Source organism: Gadus morhua, chromosome 6, assembly GCF_902167405.1.
Source record: "Gadus morhua chromosome 6, gadMor3.0, whole genome shotgun sequence".
Lineage (NCBI taxonomy): Eukaryota > Metazoa > Chordata > Actinopteri > Gadiformes > Gadidae > Gadus > Gadus morhua.
Window position 1 is genome coordinate 27045773 of NC_044053.1, and position 23918 is coordinate 27069690.

The 23918-nt window shown below is 45.5% G+C and overlaps 2 protein-coding genes across 5 annotated transcripts in view; both read left to right on the plus strand.

Moving 5' to 3' along the window:
- Nucleotides 1-1391, plus strand: part of ogdha (oxoglutarate dehydrogenase a) — a 36381-nt gene extending 34990 nt beyond the window's left edge. For all 3 annotated transcript variants that reach the window (XM_030358122.1, XM_030358119.1, XM_030358121.1), the window contains one exon: nucleotides 517-1391. In XM_030358122.1, coding sequence (XP_030213982.1) covers nucleotides 517-637 — 121 coding nt within the window. In that variant the 3' untranslated portion in view covers nucleotides 638-1391. The remainder of the gene's footprint in view (nucleotides 1-516) is intronic.
- A 2938-nt stretch (nucleotides 1392-4329) lies between these two features.
- zmiz2 (zinc finger, MIZ-type containing 2) lies at nucleotides 4330-23910 on the plus strand. 2 transcript variants are annotated; one of them, XM_030358215.1, is made up of 21 exons: nucleotides 4330-4789; nucleotides 8200-8291; nucleotides 8449-8563; nucleotides 8722-8930; nucleotides 9437-9593; nucleotides 10103-10339; nucleotides 11382-11532; nucleotides 12393-12511; nucleotides 12621-12710; nucleotides 12957-13146; nucleotides 13421-13562; nucleotides 13678-13756; nucleotides 14134-14265; nucleotides 16795-16900; nucleotides 17607-17764; nucleotides 17930-17997; nucleotides 18989-19057; nucleotides 19382-19674; nucleotides 20030-20184; nucleotides 20314-20517; nucleotides 21806-23910. In XM_030358215.1, the coding sequence occupies exons 2-21, from the start codon at nucleotides 8242-8244 to the stop codon at nucleotides 21911-21913; spliced, it is 2832 nt and encodes a 943-aa protein (XP_030214075.1). In that variant the 5' UTR covers nucleotides 4330-4789; nucleotides 8200-8241; the 3' UTR covers nucleotides 21914-23910. The 2 variants fall into 2 exon arrangements, with proteins under 2 accessions (XP_030214075.1, XP_030214076.1); XM_030358216.1 differs by lacking the exon at nucleotides 4330-4789 and adding an exon at nucleotides 5441-5577.
- Nucleotides 23911-23918: the final 8 nt, after the last annotated feature.

The window sequence follows — 23918 nt, forward strand, 5'->3', positions numbered from 1 at the left end:
GAGCTCAATACATTCAAAGTTGGAATGTCATGGAGTATTTATTGTTCCTAATTCTTAAATCTTCCTTCTTAATTTTCTTACCTTGGTATGAAATGGACGACTATAGAACTGCAGCCATTAGGCAGGGCCTTATGTAACTTACCCCACCGTCTATCTCTGTCCATGTTTCTCAAATGGCCGTGGTTTCGGATTCCTGACACCTCTCTGTCTCTGTAACTTTCTCGCTCTCGCACTCGCACATTCACTCACACTAACTGACTCTCTCACTCTCTGACTCTCACTCTCTCCCTCTCTCTCTCTCTGACTCTCACTTCCTCTGACTGTCTCTCTCTCTCTCTCTGACTCCCACTCTCTCCCTCTCTCTCTCTCTGACTCTCTCTCTCTCTGACTCTCACTTTCTCTGACTGTCTCTCTCTCTCTCTCTCTCTCACTCTCTCCCTCTCTCTCTCTCTGACTCTCACTTTCTCTGACTGTCTCTCTCTCTCTCTCTGACTCCCACTCTCTCACTCTCTCCAGGTATGCTGGCAGAGACCCGGCCGCTGCCCCGGCCACCGGGAACAAAAACACTCACCTGACGGAGCTGCGTCGCTTCCTGGACACCGCCTTCGGCCTGGATGCTTTCAAAGATCAGCAGTGATCCCACCCCTAGTCTAGATCACCAAACCTTTCCCCAACGCCTCCTCCTCCTCTACACGTCCCTCATTCCCTCCATGCGCGTCATAAGCAGCTTTACTCTCCCCTGTCGTCCCTGCTCAGATCTTGTGCTGCCGGCTTGTTTTCGGGGTCATTTTGGTTCTCAGCCTGCCGTCCGCACACAGGGGACTGGCTGTGTTCCCTGATCCCTGATCTGTTTACTCCTCAGTCACTCATCATTGTCATCACTCACAACAGAACCACTCCTCTCCCTCCAACGCGGTGTCTGGAAATAAAACACGACAACCTTCAGAGTAAAAAAAAAAAAAAAAAAGGCATTTAAATTCTTTGGAAATGGGTGTGTGTTTTTTTTAAAACAGTGATCACCCCGGCAACAGGTTGTTGTTGTTGTTTTTTTTGCCTAGCGGCATTTCGACGGGAAGCAAGAAAATGGGCTGACGACGACATTGTTGTCTTGATAAACACAACCAAATCTATGGCTTGGTTATTTTTGCTACTTCTTTCTCTCTTCTCTTTTTACTCATCACTCATCTTTCTGTCTTGCTTTTATCTTGTGCCAAAAATAAGTTGAGTTTAATTCTGCAACTGAAGGAAGGTTCTGCTTCATACAGGAACCACCCAGAGGAAGAAAGGAAATGGTTTGAGTGGGACGTCAAATGATTTATTTATTTTCATAAAAGGGGAAAACTATCTCTATTGTGTTACGTTGCTTCTTTCATTAAAGGAAATCTCCTGGCTTCGGTGTCCTCTTTCTGCATTTATTTTGACGTCATCCCACCTGGAATTTATTCTGTCCCGTTTCAATTAATGGTTACACTGGTCTGTAAATTTACTTATTTGTTGCGATATTTGAGAAGACATTTGCCACTGTTGTTGACCATGTATGATCCTTCATGGAACCAACAACAAAGGGATATTTTAAGGAAATAATGTGACTGGCAATGGCATGACATTTAAAACCTTTCTTGAATCTACATTTACGCGTGTAATTCATGATATTACCGCTGGAGGCCGCCGCAGGGCAGCAGGACGGATAAGGCGCGGAGTGAAAATCAGAACGCTCACCCGTGGTGGATCGGAGTGTTGTATACTTATACTTATTATAAATTCATGGTAGGTTCAAATCGGAAAAAATTCCAAAGGCTGCGGTTAATAATTTTGAATGTATGCCAATGTCCAATCGAGCAGCGCATTGCTTCCCGAAGTTCCATTTAGGAATCAAGCTGTCGATGTCGACGAAATGTAATGGCGACGCGAGCCGCCTACGACTCGAGCCTTCTTCCGCAGCGTGACTGACTACATATCTCTACGGGGGCACCCAGGCAATTAGGCCTACAGAGTCAACGAGGGTAATATCAGTCCCGGTGGGGAATCCATAATCGGCCTCTGGACCACGACATGGGATTCTATGTCCCTGCAGTTATGATTTCTTGTCCAAATCTGAGTGTTACTGGTACACAATTCTCCAAAATATCATATTTCCAGTTACCCAGTACCACCCACACACATATCTCATGCTTTCTCTATTGTTTCTTCATCCAAGCTCCATCGACCCCTGTCTAAAAGCATTGATGGTAAATTTGAAATGATCTTTGGTTCCTCGCAGGGGATCACCAGAGCCTTGAGGGAAACTACTATCGGCAAGGGCCTGTGTGCGTTTGTTGCACAAGGCTTGGCTATACTCTGGGTCACATGTTTGCCCTGTGGATGTAGGGTCCCCCCCAACACACACACACGCGCACCGCACACGCAAACGCTTCGTGTTGTTGGCCTCAGGTGAACCCATTTGTGAGCCACTGGTGCAATAGCTAGCTGTTAAAATACAGTTCCTGACGCCAATAGATCTGTGTTAGTTTATCACAGAAGACTTCTGTGTCCAAGATCGCGGTTAGTGAGCCAGATGATTTCCCCCAAGCTGATCCCCAGTGACACACTGCTGGCCGCCTGGCGCCTGAGGAAAGTGATTTGTGTGACATTTCTATTTGGGAGAAATGTGGAAAGATGTTACTTCATGACAGACATGTGATGTCCACAAAGCTACAGAGAAAGGGAAACCGCTTCTAAAACACAAATTCATGGGATTCATTTAAATATCAATTTGAACATGCTCTTACATCTGTACATTATACAGTTAGCCACTGTAAATTGATATAATAGAACAAATTTGAATGTATTTATTTTGCAATTATGCAATATATTTATATTGGGGTGAGAGAGAAAGCGAAAGCTATGGTAAAACCATTGGAGTGGGCGAGAGAGATGCAAGGTCCAGACATGAGAGAGATGTTGTGAGATAGGATTAGGAGACAGAGACACAAGTAAAAAAAAAAATGGGACTGAGACGGAGACCTAATAGGATCAAGGATCTTTTTTATAAGATTTCTATCCATACAATAAAAATCAACCAGATAGGTGGTTGTATGTTGGGGAGACAGAGTGTCTGACCGCTATACAGCAAAAACCATCCCACTAGATTTGGCAACAACTGATTTGTAGTGTGTTGCCTAACACACGCAAACACATCACAATTTAAAATTTACTCAAAATGAGTAAATTTGAGCTCTTGTCGTTTTTTGTGCGTGTATGTGCGTGTATGAGTGTGTGTGTGTGTGTGTGTGTGTGTGTGTGTGTGTGTGTGGGGGGGGGGGGTAAGCTTTAGTTACCAAGGCAACAGCAATCTGCAGATCACAGTTCTATTTAGGCGGGCTGGTAGACTGGCATGCATGCGCACGCCCATACACACAAATACACACGGATACACACGTGTGCCGGGCTGTAGCTGACATAGGCTGATGATCACTGGATCCATATTCATGTCCACTAGCATAATGATGTCATTATGTGTATAGGAAGGCTTATAAAAAGTGATCAGGTCACAGATCCTAATCTCCTAGTGTCTGTCCAGATCTCTGTCATGATACACAGGAGTAGTCAACATGTTTGCCGCTTTTATTCTGTTGACTCAATTATGTTAAAAGTTGTACACATGTATGATAAGAGAGATGTAAGGAGACTAAATCAAAGACTGTATGGTAAGTAAGTATGTATGAGTGTAGTGTTAATAATATGATATAACACGGTTTGTGTGTATGTACGATATGGCATAGGGGGCCTTATGCATGTGACGTCTGGACTTTCTCCCTCATCTTCCTTTCTCACACACACACACACACACACACACACACACACACACACACACACACACACACACACACACACACACACACACACACACACACACACTCAGCACAAGAATATACATATAGCACAAAAATTGTATTGCATTTCACCTGTATTAATTGATTAGTAGAATAATATAGATTAATATATAGATTATTTGAATGTATACATAAATAGTACTCCTTATGTATGACTATTTATGTTTCCTTCTACTATTAATACTATATCGATACTAGGCTACCACCACTGCGAATATTAGTAGTAGTCGTACCCTACTGCTTCTAGGCCTAATAATAGTATGATAATACAGCTGTTATTGGCTGCTTGTCTTGCTAATGATTATTATCACATCGTCGTTCTCATTGTATCTGAATCACTTCAATTACATTACTATCCATTTTTTGCCTTAACTATTTATGTTAAGTGTGAAAGTAAGGTTGTTGTGGACCTGTTTCGGTCTGTCTCTCTCACCCTCCCTCTCTCTCCCTCTCCCTCTCTCTCTCTCTCTCTCTCTCGGTGTCTCAGAGCAGCAGGGGGGATAGGAGCAGAAAAGCCTCGGGTCTTGTACAAGGCAGTTTCTACAGCCGTATGCTTGGCTTCAGTTTTACGATTGAACCATCTTTAATGGCAGCAATTGACCGCGGGAGCAGCAGGTAGAATGCCCCAGGACCCACGGTGTAAGGGTGCATTCTGGTGATTTTGGAGTATCGGGGGATGGTGCCAATATCCACAGCAGGATAATACACAGGAGCAAGCTAGCTGGGCTAGCTGGCTGGAGTGAAAACCTGTGTGAATACGGACTTCCGTGAGGAATTTAGTGAGCAGTTACCGGACGGGTTAAGGGGCTCCTGTCGGAACTGTGTTCGGGTCCCCTTTGGTCATTTATACTCCAGGGTTTGCTCTGTTCTGAGCTCACAGCCCGGCCGAGGGCTCGGAGACAGAGGAAGTAACCAAGGTAAGGTCGGCTACTAAACAAACTAATCGTTTGCTCTCGGTTTTGGACATATAGTCTTATACGGTGTGAGATGGAGGCAATAGTGTGGTTAAATTTAATGCTCAATGTTACAGGGATGTATGTGTATTTTAGAGATGGAAGCCAACGGTTGCTAACGGCTAACGCCGTAGCATTCCATTGTCATAGCCCGCAAACGTTAGCCTGGTAACAGCTGTAAAGAAAATATTTTATTCCCCGCTTGTAGTGGATGAATCACCCAGTCACGATTTCAGCAGTGTACTAATATCAGTGGTACACCCGTGGGACATTTAGATAAGCAAATTCCTTGGGTTGTTAAATGGGATTGGCTCATTTACGCAGTCGCCTCGTTAGCATGCTAATGCTTGTTAAGTAAGGAGGCTAGCACAGCAGCTAATGGCAAATCCTCATTCTCTGCCATTGTAAACAGTGGTGTGCGGCTCGTTAGCTCGCTGCTAGCCTGTCTTCGGTGGCCACACTGCAAGACGTTTCAAAATGTCCTCCCCTGACATGTTCGTTTGGCCCGAGCGTTCGCTGTACCGATGCTCACGAGGACCGAGGACCGTTTATCGCCCGTGTTCTCCCAGTACCACAGGGCGCGTGGACCGTGCACGCTAGTGGGACGACGAGGTGGCTGCTGGCTCGGAGCCAACATAGCTATTGTCTGTTTCCTGCAAGTTGTTATGCTACTATGTTGCATGGCATTGAGCTCAACGAGGATTGAACCCGAGATGGAGCAATCCAAATATAGTCTACAAAGAGAATGGAAGGTCTGTGAGATAATTTATATGATACGACTACATGCTCCTCGGTGGAACTGCCATTACTTTTTATTTATTTATTTATTTTTTACTTTTGGTCATATGAATATGACTCGACTGCAATTTATGTTATGTTTGAGACAGGTTCTTTATAAAGGTTGTGCTCAGACTATTGATAATTTCTCACGAGTTTTTGCATGTCTGCCTCCATCCATCCTCTATATCAATTTCAGACATTGAACCTTAACCAGTAAGGACTAAGCTCCACTGAGGGTGTTGGTCTGGTCCTGTGTGTGGGAGCTCCACTATGGCATTGTAAACGTAGAACTAGAACCAGATAGTAATGGCCCACTATACCGGCTTACACATACAAGGCACATTTGACTCCGGTCCACAGAACTCTCTACTGAGGAGACGGACCACGATGGTTCAGTAGTAGCAGGAAGCAGAAAACCTCATCATACTACACGTGCCGGAGTTCAAAGTAGTCCCAGGTGAATCTTGAAAGAGGTTTATGATGAATACATGACTTGCAGGCCAACATTAAGCTGTTTTGAGGTGGAATGTTTACCGTAGAGAAAATAAATAAATACGTTAATTCCTCGAGACCTCCTTGCTGTTTTAGCAACAGCGTTCCACAGAACATGTGCCATAGTGTCTGATCGAACCCCCAGCCTTCGACTCTCCCTCTCAGTTGGATAATGTTTACAGGAGCATACACCCAGCAATTCTGTACAGACCTTTGACATGGCATACTTTTTCTCGGACTGGGTACTTAAAAACCTGTGAATGTGCTTTATAATGTCATGTATAATTGAATTATCCTCAGAATTAAATAAAATCACAAGTTCATAATCCTTCCAGATGTTTACTCACTGCCCTAACAATCTGCACAAGCCATCCTCGGGCCAGTCTGCCATACCCCTTGGCTGTCGCTGGCTATTAACTTGAGAAGTTTCTAGTTGCTAATATGTTGAATCGGTGTTGGCCAATGTCAGCCAAGAGGAATGGTTTGGTGTTGGTGTTTGTTGGGGCAGTGTGTTTGTTGACTCAAGTTCAAAGAAATGTGTGCTAGTAACTCAAGCTTTTTTATATATGTAGGCCTGACTGCTCTATTTCTATTCTGACCCTCTCTCTCTCTGGCTGTCAGTCTAGCAATGGGATTTACAGTGTTTCATAAACCATGTGCTAATAATTTTACCTGCCACTGCCTGTCCTGCACAGGAGCCGAGGAAATTTGCATGCGAGTACAAGACCTCTTGCATGCTAAAGCGGGATTCACCTAGCTGGGCCAAAATGGTCCCTTAGATTATGTTTTCTTAATTTCTTAACTGGTTTAATTGGCAGTGCAAACACTCTGCCTTACCAATATCAGATTTCCAAGTGGTACTTACAATTTAGTTTTAAACATGCAAAACATTTGCAAACATTTGTTACATTGTTGTGACCACACACTGTACTGGCATGACATTGTAAAATGTCTGTACAAAAAAAATAATTAAATTGTAGACCTAAATATGCTATATTAATAGACTTATCACATATTCCAGGTCCAAAATTAACTTTTGCAATTTGCTATTCTTGACCAGCCGAACTACAGTAGCGGAGATTGCTCTGTTCCTGGTCAAAACATTATTTTTGAATGCATCCACCATTGGATGGTGTTTATGTTGGACCATGAACAAAGTTCACACATATATTTAGAATAAGCATATCAGTAAGCTCTTTTGGCTCCAAAATGGACTTCAGTCAATTTTAAGTGGCACACTGAGATGCACTGGGCAGACTTTACATTTCAACAGTTAACTCAGTGTACATTTATAGTTGCATTACATTCTTAGTCCTCAATGAGTGCACTCCCTTTTAATGTCCAATAACATGGAATTTATAAAGGGCTATATTTGGAGACGTTTCGGTGAAGAATAACACCTGCCAGCATGCCAAGGGCAGATGGTTTGGACGATTCATGCCGGAAAAAAATGTCATGGTTACATATAAAATAATTAGCGTAGCTGGTATATTTTCTACTCTGGTATTAAGGTAATATCATTTTTTTATAGATGTGTAATAGATATCCATTTATCCCTCATTTGTATCCTCTTTTATCTATCTATCTAACTTTGACACACGTGTGGCAGTCTTCCTATCTCCTCGCTGTGTGTATTGTTTGACACCACAGTGATGTTCAGGAATGTGTGACTACGACTTCCTCCCCCCTCCTTTATTCACACACACACACACCTTAGTTTGCGGATGGTGGGGAGGGGCTCTGTGGGTCATGTGACATGACTCTGGCCAATGAACCGGGTTATGGCAGCTGTAGCCTAGCAACAAGAGTGATTGTGGCAGAGCTGTTCTTCTTTATCTACTGCACATCATAGGTAATGATGCTGCTCCTCGTGTAGTTTTGAAAGTACAGCAAGTCCCTGTACCAGAGCAGGTTTACATATTCAATGAGATGTAGATAGTACTTGTTGTATTCAAATTTTCCCATTTCAATCATTTTACGCTTGGAAATAATCTCCTGATGTAGCTCAATGTTTCTGGCAGAATGTACAGGTTCTGGGCACGATTGCTAAGTAAAGTAAACGTCTTAGAAAACACAATGCATTAATCTGTCTGTCTCACTAGGTGGGCTGTCTGTCTCTGTGAGGAAGCCCCCCCAACCTGACTATGAATCCTATGAACCCCATGAAGGCTGGACTATCAAACAACCCCCACAAGTACGAAACACTCACTCACTCACTCACTCACTCACTCACTCACTCACTCACTCACTCACTCACTCACTCACTCACTCACTCACTCACTCACTCACACATCTCAAAGTACATGCGATACAGTTCCCATATTTATTTGAATGTGTGTTTGTGCTCCCAGCGACGGTTCGTACCCCTATGACCCCTCCAGTTGGCAGCAACAGTCCAATCAGCCAACAGGATCCCTCTCCGTGGTAACCACAGTCTGGGGGGTGACCAATCCCTCGGCCAGCCAGGTAAGACGTGTGGATAGATGGAGATATAAGGCTGGATGCCCTGGTAGTCTGATAGACAGACAGTTGGGTAGATGGACGGGTGAACCCGGCCTGATCAGAAATCACATTTTCTAATTTCTCATGTGTCCTTGTCTGTTTTTCCTTCTCCCTCGCTCCAGGGTCTAGGTGGGGGAGGGATGGGTCCCGGGAACAACCCAGGTGGCGGGCCCATGATGCAGGGACCCGGTGGGCCCGGTATGGGTGGCCCTCCTGGAGGGTACATGGGCCAACAGGGGTACCCTGAGCCCAACAAGGGCTACATGGGCCAGGGCATGTACGGCCGGTCCTCCGGAGGGTACCCGGGAGGAGCACCGGGCTATGGGGGCAGGTAGGTTACTGACAGATGAACCGTGAATCTAAATGTTAATGAATGAGTGCCATCTGATTGGCTGACTGCTTAATCAATGACAACATGCGTCATCAAAGCTTTTTCCCCCATTGGCGATCAGCTTTTTTTTTAGACAACCAAAAGGTGACAAAAAAAATCATCAGTTCGCGGCTTTTCTTGTCTTGGATAACAACACATTTGTTTTCTGAAAAAATACATTGACACAAATCTGAGAAAATCCATACGTATCAATTTGTTCATCCCTTTTTTACATCAATGGCAGATGAGAGGGAGTAAACTAACATGCCTTAGGCAACATAAATAGATATGTGGATATAGATCTCAATGATGCTGAGCTTGCATCTGCATTTCTCCAGTCAATGTGATGTAGAGAAACATGAGAAATATCAGTGTCTTTCAAGTTAGTTTAAGAGCTGGGGCGATGCTGCTATGGTGGCTGGTTTATGTACCCTGGTTGGGTTCTGATCTGATACTGCCCTATACAGCTACCAACAGGTACCGGGCGGTTCCAGGGGGTCAGAGTTCACCCAGGCAGCAACCGCTGCCGCCGTCGCCGCGGCCGCTGCCACAGCAACCGCCACCGCTACAGCAACAGTGGCTGCCATCCAGGAGAAACACAACCAGGAAATGAACTATGGACAGGTGAGATTAATGGCCGCTGGGACACCAATGCTTCCGCACCTGTGATTCAATCGACAAAGAGGAAACGCATTGAACGGATAATAAAGTTCTCCACCTTCTGTATTGGTTAGTGTTCTACCCTGCAAGCTGTATAGATCTACCTACCTTATTGAAGTTCTGCAGAAGTACATTTTGCTGATTGTGTTTTTTGTTACTACGTGAATTATATTTCTTTACCCATCCAACTATTTAAAATCAATATCTCGGCCTGACTCTTGACATTCTGTGATGCAAAATGACAGAATTGAGGGCTATTCTATGACCTTGACACGAACGGACACCTCAGGTAGGCTGCACATCTTTGCGTACGCCTAGGTCTGGATTGTAGGGGCATGAACACCTCTGTTTAGTGACATAGAATGGTCCCTAGGTCCGTAGTTACGTGGGCCATAGCCGGCAGCCGGTCACAATAGGACATCGTCTAATGTATAATAACGTGTGTTTACTTTGGGTTATTTGTTCTTTCATAGATGGGTGGATCGGCCTACAACCAGCAGTTCATGTCCCATGCGGGCCCCCGCGGCCCCCCTGGTATGTCCCAAGGTGGCATGGGCCCTGGTCAGAGCAGGGCCCCCCCCTCAATGGGCCCCATGTACGGCCCCGGTGGACCCGCTCAGAGGATGGCCCAGCATCCAAACTATGGGCCCGGGCCCCAGCAAGGACCTCTACGACCGCAACAAGGCCTCAAACGGCCCTACAACTCTGAGGTGAGCTGGCCCAATGCATTGGGTCAAAACCAGATAAATCACAAGTCGGTGGTCATCTACATTCATAAACAGTTCTCTGGCTGATGGGATTGCTAATTAATTACTATGAATGATTCCTGAATTGTATGCATCACCCTTTTAGCATTGCCTAACATGTCTGTCCTGATCATTAAAGAAAAAAACAATCCCTAAAGTCTGATAATTAATTAATGATTAGGTCATTTTTAACACCAGTTGACCAAAGGTTATGATTTGAGTCGGGTTTTCTGTGATTCAAGGTCTGGTAGCGGTCGCTCTCGTAGCTCTACTCCACGAGCCAATCAGCAACTGGAAGGCGGGACTTGCAAATAAATATAATGACAGAATCCATGTGACCAGTGACCCATCGTTAATAATAATAATAATAATAATTCATTGAATTTATTTAGCGCTTTTCTAGACACTCAAAGACGCCTACAGTGAAGGGGGGGACCTCACTAACCACCACCATGTTAACAACATGGTGTCTTGCATAGCGAAAAGTTATGGTACATTTCTGTGGGTTATAGTCTATAGTGTATGGTTTCTGTTATTAAAGGGTACATATTATACCACCAGGTGTGAGTGTGATTAGCCTTATGAGCCGTTTCGAAATCTGCCCCATATGACATCAGTAGTGGGCGTGTCCACCTAGATCCGTGCTGGATAGATCAGTTTACCAGCCTACCCAGTGGACTGAAATAAACATTACTCATCTATTCAGCAAAGATCTAGGTGGACACGCCCAATAGTGATGTCATATGGCGCAGATATTCGAAATAGCTTGTAAGGCTAATCACACTCACACCTGGTGGTATAATGTGTCCCCTTTAAGTCCTTTTGTTAGAGCTTTAGAAATCGTTGGCCACTGTATACTCGGTTTGCATGGAAGCAACCGCACTTAGATGATGAAAATGGCTCGAGTTTTTCCCAGAAGAAACTTCAGAATGAAATGTGTAGAGAAGTACCGGTAAGTCTGGATGCTCATTGGGCTAATCCTGCCGCTGTGTGTGTCTGTCCCCAGTCGTTCCCCGGCGTACCCCAGCAGTACGGGCTCCAGGTGGGCTCCAGTGTGAACGTGATGTCCGGCCCCGGGGGTCCAGGCCCTGGGGGAGCTGGGCCCCACCACCCGGGTCAGGGCCCCTACTCAGGGCAGAACATGCAGTACCATGGAGGTGAGAAAACCTTCCTGGCCTACACCATAAAGCCACAGTACGCAATATGTAAATATGGACATTTGAATACTTCTCAAGACTGTGGGTTCATGTTTTACTTTTTGGAATAGGTGTCGACCTCAGGGGATGTGCCCCCCTCAAAATTTAGAACACACGCATTTGTCCCCCCCGATTAAAAACAGGAAAGAAGCAGAGGACTTTTATTTTGAAAGCGTTCTATAGCGTTACTCATAGTTGCAACAATGCCTCTGACAGGGGTGTGTCTCTATTCTCCAAGTCTTTTTTTAGTCCCCAGTACACACAAACACAATCCCCTGAACAAAAGACACAAAGTGGATGTGTGGGGGACTGGGACATATTTGAAGGCAACACAGAATGCCTGATAGCCTTCTTTTGCTATGTTCCATTATGTTCCGTTTTCCTTTACATAAGTAAAGACATTATAACCATAAATGGCTGCAGAAAAGGCGTCAATTTCAAAGGCTCCTTTGGCCGATAAGTGGACTGCAGCCGGCTTGAGCTTGTGCTTGGAGGGCGAGGGCGAGCTCTGTAAACAGGCTTTTCTGTCATCATCTGCAAACCAATTAAAACCCATTCATCCATGTAGAATCCTACACGTAGTCCCTTTTAACTTTTACATTATATATATATTTTTTAAAAAAAATCAGCGGCTTTACGGATGTAAATTATACTTTTGGTGTATTCGCAGGGGCTGACGAACTGCTTTCGAACGTCTCCATTTCAACAGTGTAGAATAAATTCACTGCAAACCCTTTTCTGTGCTAACTAAACGATAAGCCAAGTCAGATGAAAACAATTGAGTCACCAGTTTTGCTCTAAACGTGTTCCTTCCTCTACAGGTCCCGGTGGTCCTGGCCCCGCACCCCAGCGATCTGGTCCCTCCCCTTCTTACCAGAACCACAAGATGTCCCTCCCACAGTACCCCAACTCGGCCCCACCAAACTCACAATACTACAAGGTAAGCAGGAATTCTGTGAGATGCCTCAAGATTGCACCAAATAAAGCTGCTAATCAGGACTAACCACTTTCTCTCTCTCTCTCTCTGTGTGTGTGTGTGTGTGTGTCAGGACCAGTTTAATGGGCAGGGCGGTGCATTAAACTCCTTATCAGCAGGTGGCGCCGGTGGCACGTACAGCTCGTTCAACCAGCCTACTGGGGTAAGCCCCGTCCTATGCTGTGGTTCGGTTGGTCCAATTATTCCCGACCTGTGTCTTTTATAGTGTAAGTCTTGGCACATACAGGATCTTTATGCAAAAAAAACATCACGGGATGATGTTCAAGTCCTTTCTGCCTCTTTATGCAACTGCCACATGCCATGTTGATCGTTGTTCATTGCATGTGTCGACCTTTTCATTTTTTCCTACCTTTCTGTTACTGTCTAATGCCCCTCCTCTCTCTTCCAGCCGGGCCGAGGGTTGCCAGGTTACCCTAGTTCTCCCCTTCCCGGTAACCCCACCCCTCCCATCACCCCTGGGAGTTCAATGGCCCCACCCTACATGTCTCCTAGCAACAGTGACGTCAAGCCATCACCTTCTTCCTTCCTGCCGGACATTAAGCCCAACATGAGCAGCCTGGTTCCACCCCCTCCTTCCGGTACGCGCACACGCACACACGCACACATACACACTCATGCACGCACAAAATGTTGTGTGTGGCCAGCTGCTGAGCAAGTATGGCTTCATAACATCATTCTTTTTTCATGAGACATGTAGACCAAAATGTCAATCCTTATAGGTGTTTTGATTAAAAAAATAATTTCAAGTCAATGTTTCCACAACCGTTGGACAGTACGGTAAATGCATTCCAGGGACCCCTTGCTGTCTGCCTCGTAATAATCATATCAACAAACTCAATTTGCTGTTGGCAGGTAACCCTAGCGACGACCTTCGGCTGACCTTTCCTGTGCGTGACGGCGTGGTACTAGAGCCCTTCAGACTAGAGCACAACCTGGCCGTGAGTAACCACGTCTTCCAGCTGAGGGACTCTGTCATCAAGACCCTGATGATGAGGTAGGCACACACAATCGTGCACATACAAACACCCATAAACAATATGTCAATAAACGGACACACATACACACTGTGCCTCCATTGATTGGATCCGCCTCCACCTGTCGTCTCTTAGGCCAGATCTGGAGCTGCAGTTCAAATGTTACCACCATGAAGATCGGCAGATGAACACCAACTGGCCTGCGTCTGTTCAGGTTAGTGTTCATCCCCCGGCTGACTATACTGAACCTGACACGCACACAAACACACTATGACCTATGTGTATGTGGTTGGCAGTAGCTCAGGAGGTAGAGCGGGGTTGACTGGTAACCGGAAGGTTGCTTGTTCGATTCCCGGCTCCTTAGTATCGAGGAGTCCCCGAGCAACACAACTCACCCTGACTGCTCCCGGCGAGCTGGCTGTCGCCATGCGGGGTTGACTCCAACGTCGGTGTGTGAATGAATGGTTGTAATTTGCTTTGGATAAAAGCTTCATCAAAATCCCCTAAAATATAAATGTACTGCAGAACTAACACCATCGCAATGTTGTAGTACATGACTAATATGTTTCTCTACGTATCTCCACCTCTCAGGTCAGTGTCAACGCCACCCCGCTGACCATAGAGCGCGGGGACAACAAGACTTCCCATAAGCCCTTGTATCTGAAGCACGTCTGCCAACCAGGAAGGAACACCATTCAGATCACTGTCACAGCCTGCTGTTGTGTAAGACACGCACAAACACATGCAGACATGCAAACGCACACACGGGCGCCACTTCGACCGCCTCATTTTACAGTACAGTATGTAGAATTGAGTGGTTTCGAGCTAGATAATATTATATTCGATGGTATGTTTTAATTAGTTAATATTCCAATGAAAATAAGATTGGTTGGTTTTTGTTGAGTTGTAGGAAGGAGGGCGGCTTGTTATCATTGTGGCAATGGCCCATTTGGGATTTCTTATTTTAGTAGCGTCGTTGTGTAGGAGCATTTTAGGGATACAAGTGACCGTAAACCGGTATAGGACGTGGATCATGTAACCTATGAAGTTGAGCTTATGCGCCGTCCTTTCAACACAATTACTGTGTTACTAAGAGGAGTTATTTGTAACGGAGGTTAAATAATGGAGGATTATGATGAATGGGTTTTCATTATTTAATGCATCCATGTCAGGGATTAAAATAAACGTTGTCCCGTTGTCCCGGGGACGTAATTAATTGTCATCGGGAGGATCAATATTCTCTCTCGGGTCGACCTCGGGACGAAGAGAATTTTGTGGGCACTGACTTAATTTTTCTGTTTAAGTTTTCAACACTTTCTGCGAACGATGGATAATACTTTTGTGAACTGTAAATGGAAAAAGGACTCGGCTTCGATCAATTGGCTGGCCCGTTTGTGTTGGTCAATGAGACGCCGAGACTGCTTGCAACAATGGTTTGTTGATGGACTTTGTACACTGCCAAGCTGGTTTGTTCGCAGCTTGGCACGCCCGGCGATTTCACCGTCTTATCTCAAGTTTCCTGTGTAAAACCGAGGGGGTAAAATCCCCCGTTCGTCACGGCATGGGCTTTCTTGGTTCACTGGAGAAGTCGGGGCTGCACACGGAGACTAGACTAGACTAGACTAGACTAGACTAGAGATGCGCGGAACAGCTGTAATGTCATCCGTACCCGCTGCCTTATATCAATATCCACCGACCCGAAGCAATGTTTTTTTCAACAATTGATACCCGCATTGCACCCGCCTGATCATCGGGTGACCAGACGTCACGATTTTGAGTTGTGTGTTCCGCGTCTCGACAAAAGCCTGTCGGCACACTAAAATGTCCAACCACCCTGTTGTCAGCGATAACATGGCCAACGTGGTCTTATTATAGCCTGATCATTAACTCAAAGCCACATAGAAAGAATAAAGTATCCAGCATATTTCAACAATGTGTTTTTGAGGGCATATGCAACTGGGATGATCGCACTGTGGAATGCTTATGGAAAACCAGCGGACGAGCGCTGGGCGGAGATGATCGCACATTTCAGACGCAGGGAGATTATAGAAAAATATGTCAAATTTGTCAGTTTGCTGTTTTTCTAGTCGATATGTTAACCTAACCCCCAACCCCTTGGATTATCCACGGTGTCCGCGGGTATGACCGCCAACCGTGCATCTCCAGTCTAGACCTCTTTAGAATAATTTGCATACCCCCGAATGTTACTATTTTTTTATGAATGAAGGCACCCGCATGAAAGAATGAGTTTACGTCTGAGTGAAGGCTACAAACGCCAACATATTCTTTATTTTGCTGACCACCACAAAAGCCTCATAAGTACAGTTCCTCTGTGTCTCTTTCAGCGTCTTTGTTTCATGCGACTGCATCACCTTCTCTTACATAATCAGCAGCTCGCGGATTTCACTTTTTTCTCCAGTTAGAACTCCAGTTAGATAGCTCCCCCGGAACCGCGGACCCGTCGCATTTACATCAGAATGAAACCAAATAAACCGCCAATGTGTGTAGGGGCCGGGAGTGTAAATTGGGGTGCTAGCTCAAGCAGGCAATTTACCTCGGGCAGTTTAAACGCGCTGACCGTGCTGCGAAAAAGGCGTGAGCAGCTCCTGCTGCGAGCGTGGTTTCTCCTGCATGAAACGGGTGAAGTCGGACTGGAGGTCTCGCCTAGCCAATGACACTCTGAACAGCCTCATGCAAATCTCAATGAATGACCCTCCTCTTGAGGAATACTACTCACTAAATGAAGTCACTAAATGGTGGAGTACTGGCAGAAGGGCATGTTCTGTGACTGAGGGTGTTGGTTGTCATCTTGAAGCTAAACAAATCTAGTCTGGAAATAACTATTATTTTAGCCACATAATGTATTAGTGTTTTTATTATATTATCAGTAAGTTAAAACTCAAAATGTAAAAAAGATTCTCGGGACGATTCGGGACGGTTCAAAATGATTTTCGGGACGATTCGAGGACGGTGGTGAGAAGTTATTTTTAACCCCTGATCCATGTTATGGGAGGGAATGTATTCAGTTGGTTGCAATCTGAAACCCCACCGCTAGTTACCGCTATATAATACACACTAGACCTTTTGATGGCGGTCTGAGTTATAAATCATCCACATATTTATATATTTTTTGTACTCGCATTACTATGAACAAATAATGAACCATCGATTTGTATTAACTTTTTTCACTATCCCCTCCTTCTACTCTTGCCCTATGTGTCTCTCTCTCTCTCTCACTCTCTCTCTCGGCAGTCCCACCTGTTTGTCCTCCAGCTGGTCCATCGGCCGTCTGTCCGCTCGGTTCTTCAGGGACTCATGAAGAAGAGGCTTCTCCCTGCAGAGCACTGTGTTACCAAGAGTAGGCTCTCTTTGGCTTTACCTTCTTGTATCCCCTATGGACAGCACCTACCCCAACCAATAGCAGCTTATCGTCTATGAGGATGCGACTCTTGTTTTTGTCTTGATTGGTTTTACCTCAGTTTGGCGCCTTTATCATTTATTATTGTACGTCGTTTTTATCCAAAGCGACGTACAATCAGTACATTTGTCAGAAGAAAAAATAACAATGTATCACTGTCGGTACAGTGAAGATATTTCTAGAATCAATTGCTAACAATTAAAATTGCTAGGTTACGTATGTACTATTTTTTTTTTTTTTAAGTGCCAGGACTTGCAACATACAATAAGTGCATGAGAGCAGTGTTTCAATTCAATTTGATTGGTGTTCGATAAATTAAATCAATGAAGATAAGTGAGCATCAGTATTAGTCGCTAACTGCACAGAAGATGTGTGTGTCTGTCTAACAACTGATGTCTGATAGTCGGTCAGACGTCTGCTTGTGTATCTGTCGGTCCGACTGGTCTACTGTATGTGCGTTTGTCTTCCTGTGTGTCTGTCTGATTGTCTGACTGACCTATTGTATGTGTGTCAGTCTGCCTGTCTGATTGTTTGACTGACCTACTGAATGTGTGTGTCTGACAGCCTGTCTGATATTGTGATTGTCTGTCTGAGCTACTGTATGTGTGTCTGTCTGACCTGCTTCGTCTGTCTCTCTGTCTCCCAGTAAAGAGGAACTTCAGCAGTGGGACGATCCCGGGGACCCCCGGGCTCAACGGCGAGGACGGGGTGGAGCAGACCGCCATCAGGGTCTCCCTCAAGTGTCCAATCACATTCCGACGTATCCAGCTCCCCGCGAGAGGCCACGACTGTCGACACATCCAGGTTTGAGCATCGGCCAATCACCCTCTAGCACCATGCCACGCTATGACGTGTGTGTGTTTGTGTGTGAATGTGTAATACAATATATAATCTACCTGATTGCTATATGTTGCCTCTGATGTCTTGTCTTCATTAAGTAAAATGTGTCTATCATCTTTCTTTCTGTAGTGCTTTGATTTGGAATCGTACCTGCAGCTCAACTGTGAACGAGGGACGTGGCGCTGCCCTGTGTGCAAGTATGTCTAAACATACACACACTCGCATACCCACACATACATACACACTCATCAAAGGTTACACTCAGAAGTAGTCTTCCCAAATCAGACTTGATATCAATAATCTAACGTCTGATGGCTAACTCAAATCTGGGGGAGCGGGTGGTTCAATTTGCGACATGTTATGTTTGTTCCAACCTATCATGTTGCCGGAGGTGGGAATCTGTTGGTGTGTATTGGCTATCCACTTCTTAGAAAAAGTGTCCGTAAAGGTTTAAAATGTACCCCCTTAAGACCTTCCACTGTAGAATCCCACCTATTCAGATCCTGTTCTGCTCTTCCACTAGTTCAAATGAGAACTCTTGAGATTGAAAAATCCCGTAACGTAACAGGAAACAAGGTTTATCTGTCAGTGATTTTTAGAAAGCGGCAGCGTCTTTTCTGACCAATCAGGATATCTCTTCGCTGATTGGTTCAGCGACTCTTGCCTTTAAATCACATAGCGTGTGATTTAACGCTAATCAGAAAGCGTTATCATGCCCCCAACAGGTGTGTGAAACAACATCTTGTACTCTACTGCTCCCTTTCCAGCTATCTACTTCTACTTTCAAATATTCCCCAAAGCATACATCTAAATATCCTGTTGTTCTTTGAGATTATATGCAGATCCAATAATACACAAGATTGTTTGACAGATAATTGTAGTAGACTCTGGATGATGATTCGACGCCGTGCTATTTTATTGACTCTCGGAAGCACTACCCCTCCGCTAAAATGTGGGTTTCTGTGGGAAACCCTTAGCATATAAGGAGTAATGAGTCTGAGGCTGTGCTCGAACACATGACAAAAAATAATGGGTGTAGTTGCTTCTGTATTTATTTGTATGAAAATCATGTGAATACTGCACTGTATTCTGACGGTCTCATCGTCCCAACTGAAACAGTGGCTGATTGCAATGGTGTTGCCATTGAAATTGAATATAACGTTTAGTCAATAATGTGTGTTTGTGTAGTAAAACGGCTCTTCTGGAAGGCTTGGAGGTGGACCAGTATATGCTGGGGATCCTCATCTACGTCCAGAGGTAAGTTCAGTTCCTCTGCCTCTATGTTAGCAGCACATTGGCGCGGCCTCAGGGTTGGCCAACCACAAAACGTGGTTGCTTGGCCCGACCGCTTGGAATGATTTGATCCAATCCGGGTAGTTGAACCGATCTAGATCAGTCTTCATGACACGCAGGTGAAATGCCACACCCAGAGATCATCGATGATTGACCGTCATTCCCGTGGTTGGCATGAGATGACTCCCTGAAAATGGATGCCATGATTCCTCTGCATTGTGGCTCTGTTCCATCTTTAATGGTCTTCCCTTTGCCTCTGCTCCTCTCCCGGTCTCCCGGACTTTCCAGCTCTGAGTACGAGGAGATCACCATCGACCCGGTCTGCAGTTGGAAGCCGGTTCCAGTCAAGCCCGACCTCCACATCAAGGAGGAGCCGGACGGGCCCGTGCTGAAACGCTGCCGCACGCTCAGCCCGAGTCACATGGTCCTGCCTAGCGTTATGGAGATGATCGCGTCACTAGGCCCCTCACCCTCCTCCTCTGGACCCTCCTCGAGGACCTCATCCTCGCCCATGCCCTTCCCCACCATGCCTGCAGGGGGCAATAGCAACAACGGCGGCAACTCTGACTACGGTGGACAAGGTAGGCCCACGTTGTAATGCTCAGCCTGCTCCGCCTCCTGTTCGCGGCGGAACATATTTGGGAGGCGAACCAGCTAAACAACACATCCCTTTCGGGAGACCGAATGATGTTCATTTGAATGTAGGCCATGATGTCCCCACAACAGCACAAAGATATTAAGGCACATGTCACAGCACAGACCAGAGCCAATCAGGAACCATCTCTTGGCGTGAGGCACATGGCTTCCTGTTTATCGAGGGACCCCTTTTTGTTTTTAACTTCTCTGGATCTGGTAACCTATGTTAGTGCACAGCGTCCTCGTACCTTGTTAGAGTGATGACATCATTGTTTACCGGGTCTCTCCCTTGCGCGGCAGGTGGGTACCCCGGCCAGCCTGGAGGCTTCCCAGAGTTCCCGGGAGTGGGAGGAGACTTCTCTTCTCCCGGGCCGCCCCCTCTCTCGTACCAGTCGGAGCTGCCCAGTGGCCTCCTCACCCCCGACAAACCTCCCCCACATCCCATGGGCCAACAGGTACCTCCCACAGGGCTGCTCCGCCCACCATCGCTGTGCCGTGTATCGTCATCCCTATCCCCTCGGCACCGCTCTCGCTCTCGCTCTCGCTCTCTCTCTCATATGGTGTGTCTCTCTCCCTCTGCTCAGATGTCTCTTCCAGGCCGGCTGGACCCCACTTCCCATGCTGGTTCCCAGCAGCAGTCACATGGTCTCCACAGTAACGCCCAGCCGGGGAGCGGTAACCATGGCAACCAAATGATGCAGCGTGGCAACCAGAACCCCCGTCTCCAAGGCGACGGGTTTGGTCTGGGGGTGCCAGGGGGGTCTGATGTTCCAGAACCTTCGTTGGATGTGAGTGTGTGTGTGTGTGTGTGTGTGTATATATATATATATATATATATATATATATATATATATATATATATATATATATATATATATATATATATATATATATATATATATATATATATATATATATTAAAAAAAATAGGGTTGTCAATCTATTCTATTTTTTAACTATTCAGAATGTGCTGTAAAGGGCATTTTTCAAGCTTTTAATAATTACACAATAACAACAGATGGAAACATAAAAAAACAATAATTAAGATATTAAACAACATAGATTTGCAATGATTTGATCCAATTTGGGTTGCAATGGGATCGTATACAATTCCAATGCTCAATTCCAGCCTCACCAGTTCAGCACAGGGGTCCAGCTACAGTGGACAGCGCTGCTATAAAGTCTAGGTCTCAAGAAAGCCTTGTTTGACTATGTGGACATGTAGTACTATGGCTGCAATCATTGGGCTTCGTCACACTTGGGTTATGCCGTTAAGAGACATCATTATTTTGTAAATCACTCTCGCTCATCTTCCATTAACGCAACAGAGCCAGCAGTTTGTTTCACACAAAGCAGAAGGAATTAGCGGGGAGGAGCCATGTCCTATGAGGCTATAGGGACTTCAGGAGTTACAACTAATATGGGACTGTTTGAATCAACACAAGTACAGGACTACTCTTCTATGGTCACCCCTAAAAAAGAAGTCCCACAGAGGGGGAGAGTGAAGCACGCACTGCAGTGAGATGCAGGCTGGTTATTACCCTATTACCGAGATCAATGAAACGAGCTGTACGTTTATGGTTAAATGCAGCCAACCTTTTTGGAAAGATGCGTTATTCAAAGAGGAATTACGTTACATGTAGGACAAGCATTGAGTGTCTCGGTGACTGAACATAATGACGGCGCGAGTTCGGCCCGTGACCGGCTCCTGGACTTGCTAGTTGCCATCCGACAACGAGGAACTGCTCCTCCACGCCGCGCAGGTCTCAGTGAGCATGATTAACAGTCTAGTGGGCGCGCCTCGCACACATCTAAGGCCGGTAAGGCATTTATACCTCCAAAAACCTTTGTGCCTAAACTAATTTCCATTGACGCCGTCATTATGGCGTTTGTCTCCAGCGCTATAAGTAAAGTGTGGGGATAGAGTTAATTGATCTGCTGCTGCTGACTGACAATGCTGAATGCTGATTGACCGAAAGCCATTTTCCTCATTTTGATCATGCACTATAAGACTAGATAACTCTATCCTAGTAGGAACTGTAAGACTAGATGCTAACTCTGTATCTGTGTGTGCAGTTGCTTCCAGATCTGACCAACCCAGATGAGCTGCTCTCCTATCTGGGACCACCGGACCACCCTAGCAACAACAATGACGACCTGCTGTCCCTGTTTGAGAATAACTGAATGGGAACACGTGCACACAAAGGAAGATACAGACACACGCACACTCAAAATACAACAAACACACACACACACAGGATACCACACGAACACAGACACAGGATACAGCACACGACCACACACACTTACACGTTTCCCATGGCTCTCACACTCTCCCCCTGCTGGAGGGAGAGGCTCTATTCATGCTGGGCTGGTTCGACTCACAGCTCCTATCTGTGTATGTTGGTGCATTCGTAGAGATTCAACAAAGTCTTCAGGTCTTTTACTTTTGCCGATCCCCAGAAACGAAGGAACTGTCGAGGCGCTATGACTGACTTCCTGTATATTTATGTATTAAATACAATGTACCAGTTGTTGAAGCACCCCAAATCCGCCACAACACTCCACATGTGAAATAGTCATGGAGTTCGATGTGGATGCAAGAAGTTAGTTTTGCCTGTTTTTAGGAACATTTATGTGGGGTGAGAATTTTAAAACTCAGAAACTAGATGGACCCCGGCCTGTCATTTTTTCAATGCACTAGATGTCCCTGAAACTGGTCCAGTGTGGATAGCTGTCACTTTCCTCCCTCATGCAGCACAGACACCAAACAATGAGGACGTAAACAGACAAACTGACACACGCCCAAACTCTTTGACCGGGAAAAAAGAACCCACGAATGATGTGGTGGGACCTCCTGTGGGGCTGGACTCGGGCAAGGCCTCGCCAGGACTCAATGGGGCAATTGACAATAAGAAAATGATAATACAACAACTTTTAAATATACAAATTTGTAATGTCTTATGGTAACTGTATTATGTTTTTGTTTTTTTCTTTTTCTTTTTTTTTTTAAATCTCAGAGAAAAAAATGTATTGATCTTTCATCGTCCATTCCTAATTGTGGAGCGCCAGCCTCCTGGGAGTGTTGGTCAAGCGGTGGGCCGGGACACACACGAAGCCACTGCTCCTGTTTCCTCACGCGACCAGTGTTTTTTTTAGTAAACCTCAGACTCCAAAAACGTTCTTTATTTGAGTTCACGTGGTGTCCCCTCCTCCAACCTGATCAGAGTGTATGTTTTATAACGATTCGTCTTGCCAGGCACTTTATGATGCTCCCCGGTGCTTATAGACCTTTACATGGCATCGCGGTGGGGATTGTGAAGATGTTGATACTATTTCAGACACCACTAAAGACTTGTAGAGAACGTTCGAGAGGCGGGGAATATGTGTTGAATATGACCTGACTGGTGGAAAACGGTTGGTTTTACATCTGGCTGATCGGGTCCCAAGGAGGGATGACCAAAATGTATATGAATGATACAGGTTGAGCTTCTCTCTCCATTGTAGTTTGCTGATCAAGGACGACTAGATTTGACTTAACAATGCAGTCCACGCATTATATTTTTTTCTACACTTTGTCGAGAGAACGAAAAGATTTGTTCACCTTTCCAGATGAATGGACCGGGAGAGTGAACGACTGAACTCAGACCCTGGGCCTTCGGACAGCCCCCCCCCGCCCCCCAAATGTCTAAATATAGTCCATCGCAGTCCCACTACCGGCTCCTGTTGGACACTTTTTACCGCAGGACCAGCGTCGGGCCTCTCTGGAAACAGTCCCTTTAACCAACCCCCCCCCCCCCCCTGTCATCTGCAGTTTTGAAGAGAATGCTTTGGTCTCGCTGAGCTTCTAAAGACTGCCGTTACACTGGTGTCGTCACCTGTAATAAATACTGATGGGAATGAAATGACTTCACAAGGACTCCAGCGGCCCACATGTCTGCATGTCCAGTGTGCAGCGGGCTCCTCGAGGGTTTTAATGGATCAGCGAGGGTGTTCCGGGGTGTTTTTCCATCATCCTCCTCATATATGTTGTAAATTATCTAGTCCAGACAGGTGTTGTGTGTCTGTCCAGTGTTCACCGAGTCAGGTGACCTAAGCTCAACATGTTCATCACTCTGTGATTCAGTAATTATGCTAATATTAATAACCTTTTAATTTAATAAACACAAGCTGGAAAGACCGATGGACT

What these genes read in the sequence shown, in the direction of transcription:
- zmiz2 (XM_030358215.1), top strand. Translation starts at nt 8,242, where the DNA reads ATGAATCCTATGAACCCCATGAAGGCTGGACTATCAAACAACCCCCAC. An exon ending in CCAATCCCTCGGCCAGCCAG is followed by an intron (nt 8,564 to 8,721) that starts GTAAGACGTGTG and finishes CCCTCGCTCCAG; the next exon opens with GGTCTAGGTGGGGGAGGGAT. An exon ending in GGTTCCACCCCCTCCTTCCG is followed by an intron (nt 13,147 to 13,420) that starts GTACGCGCACAC and finishes TGCTGTTGGCAG; the next exon opens with GTAACCCTAGCGACGACCTT.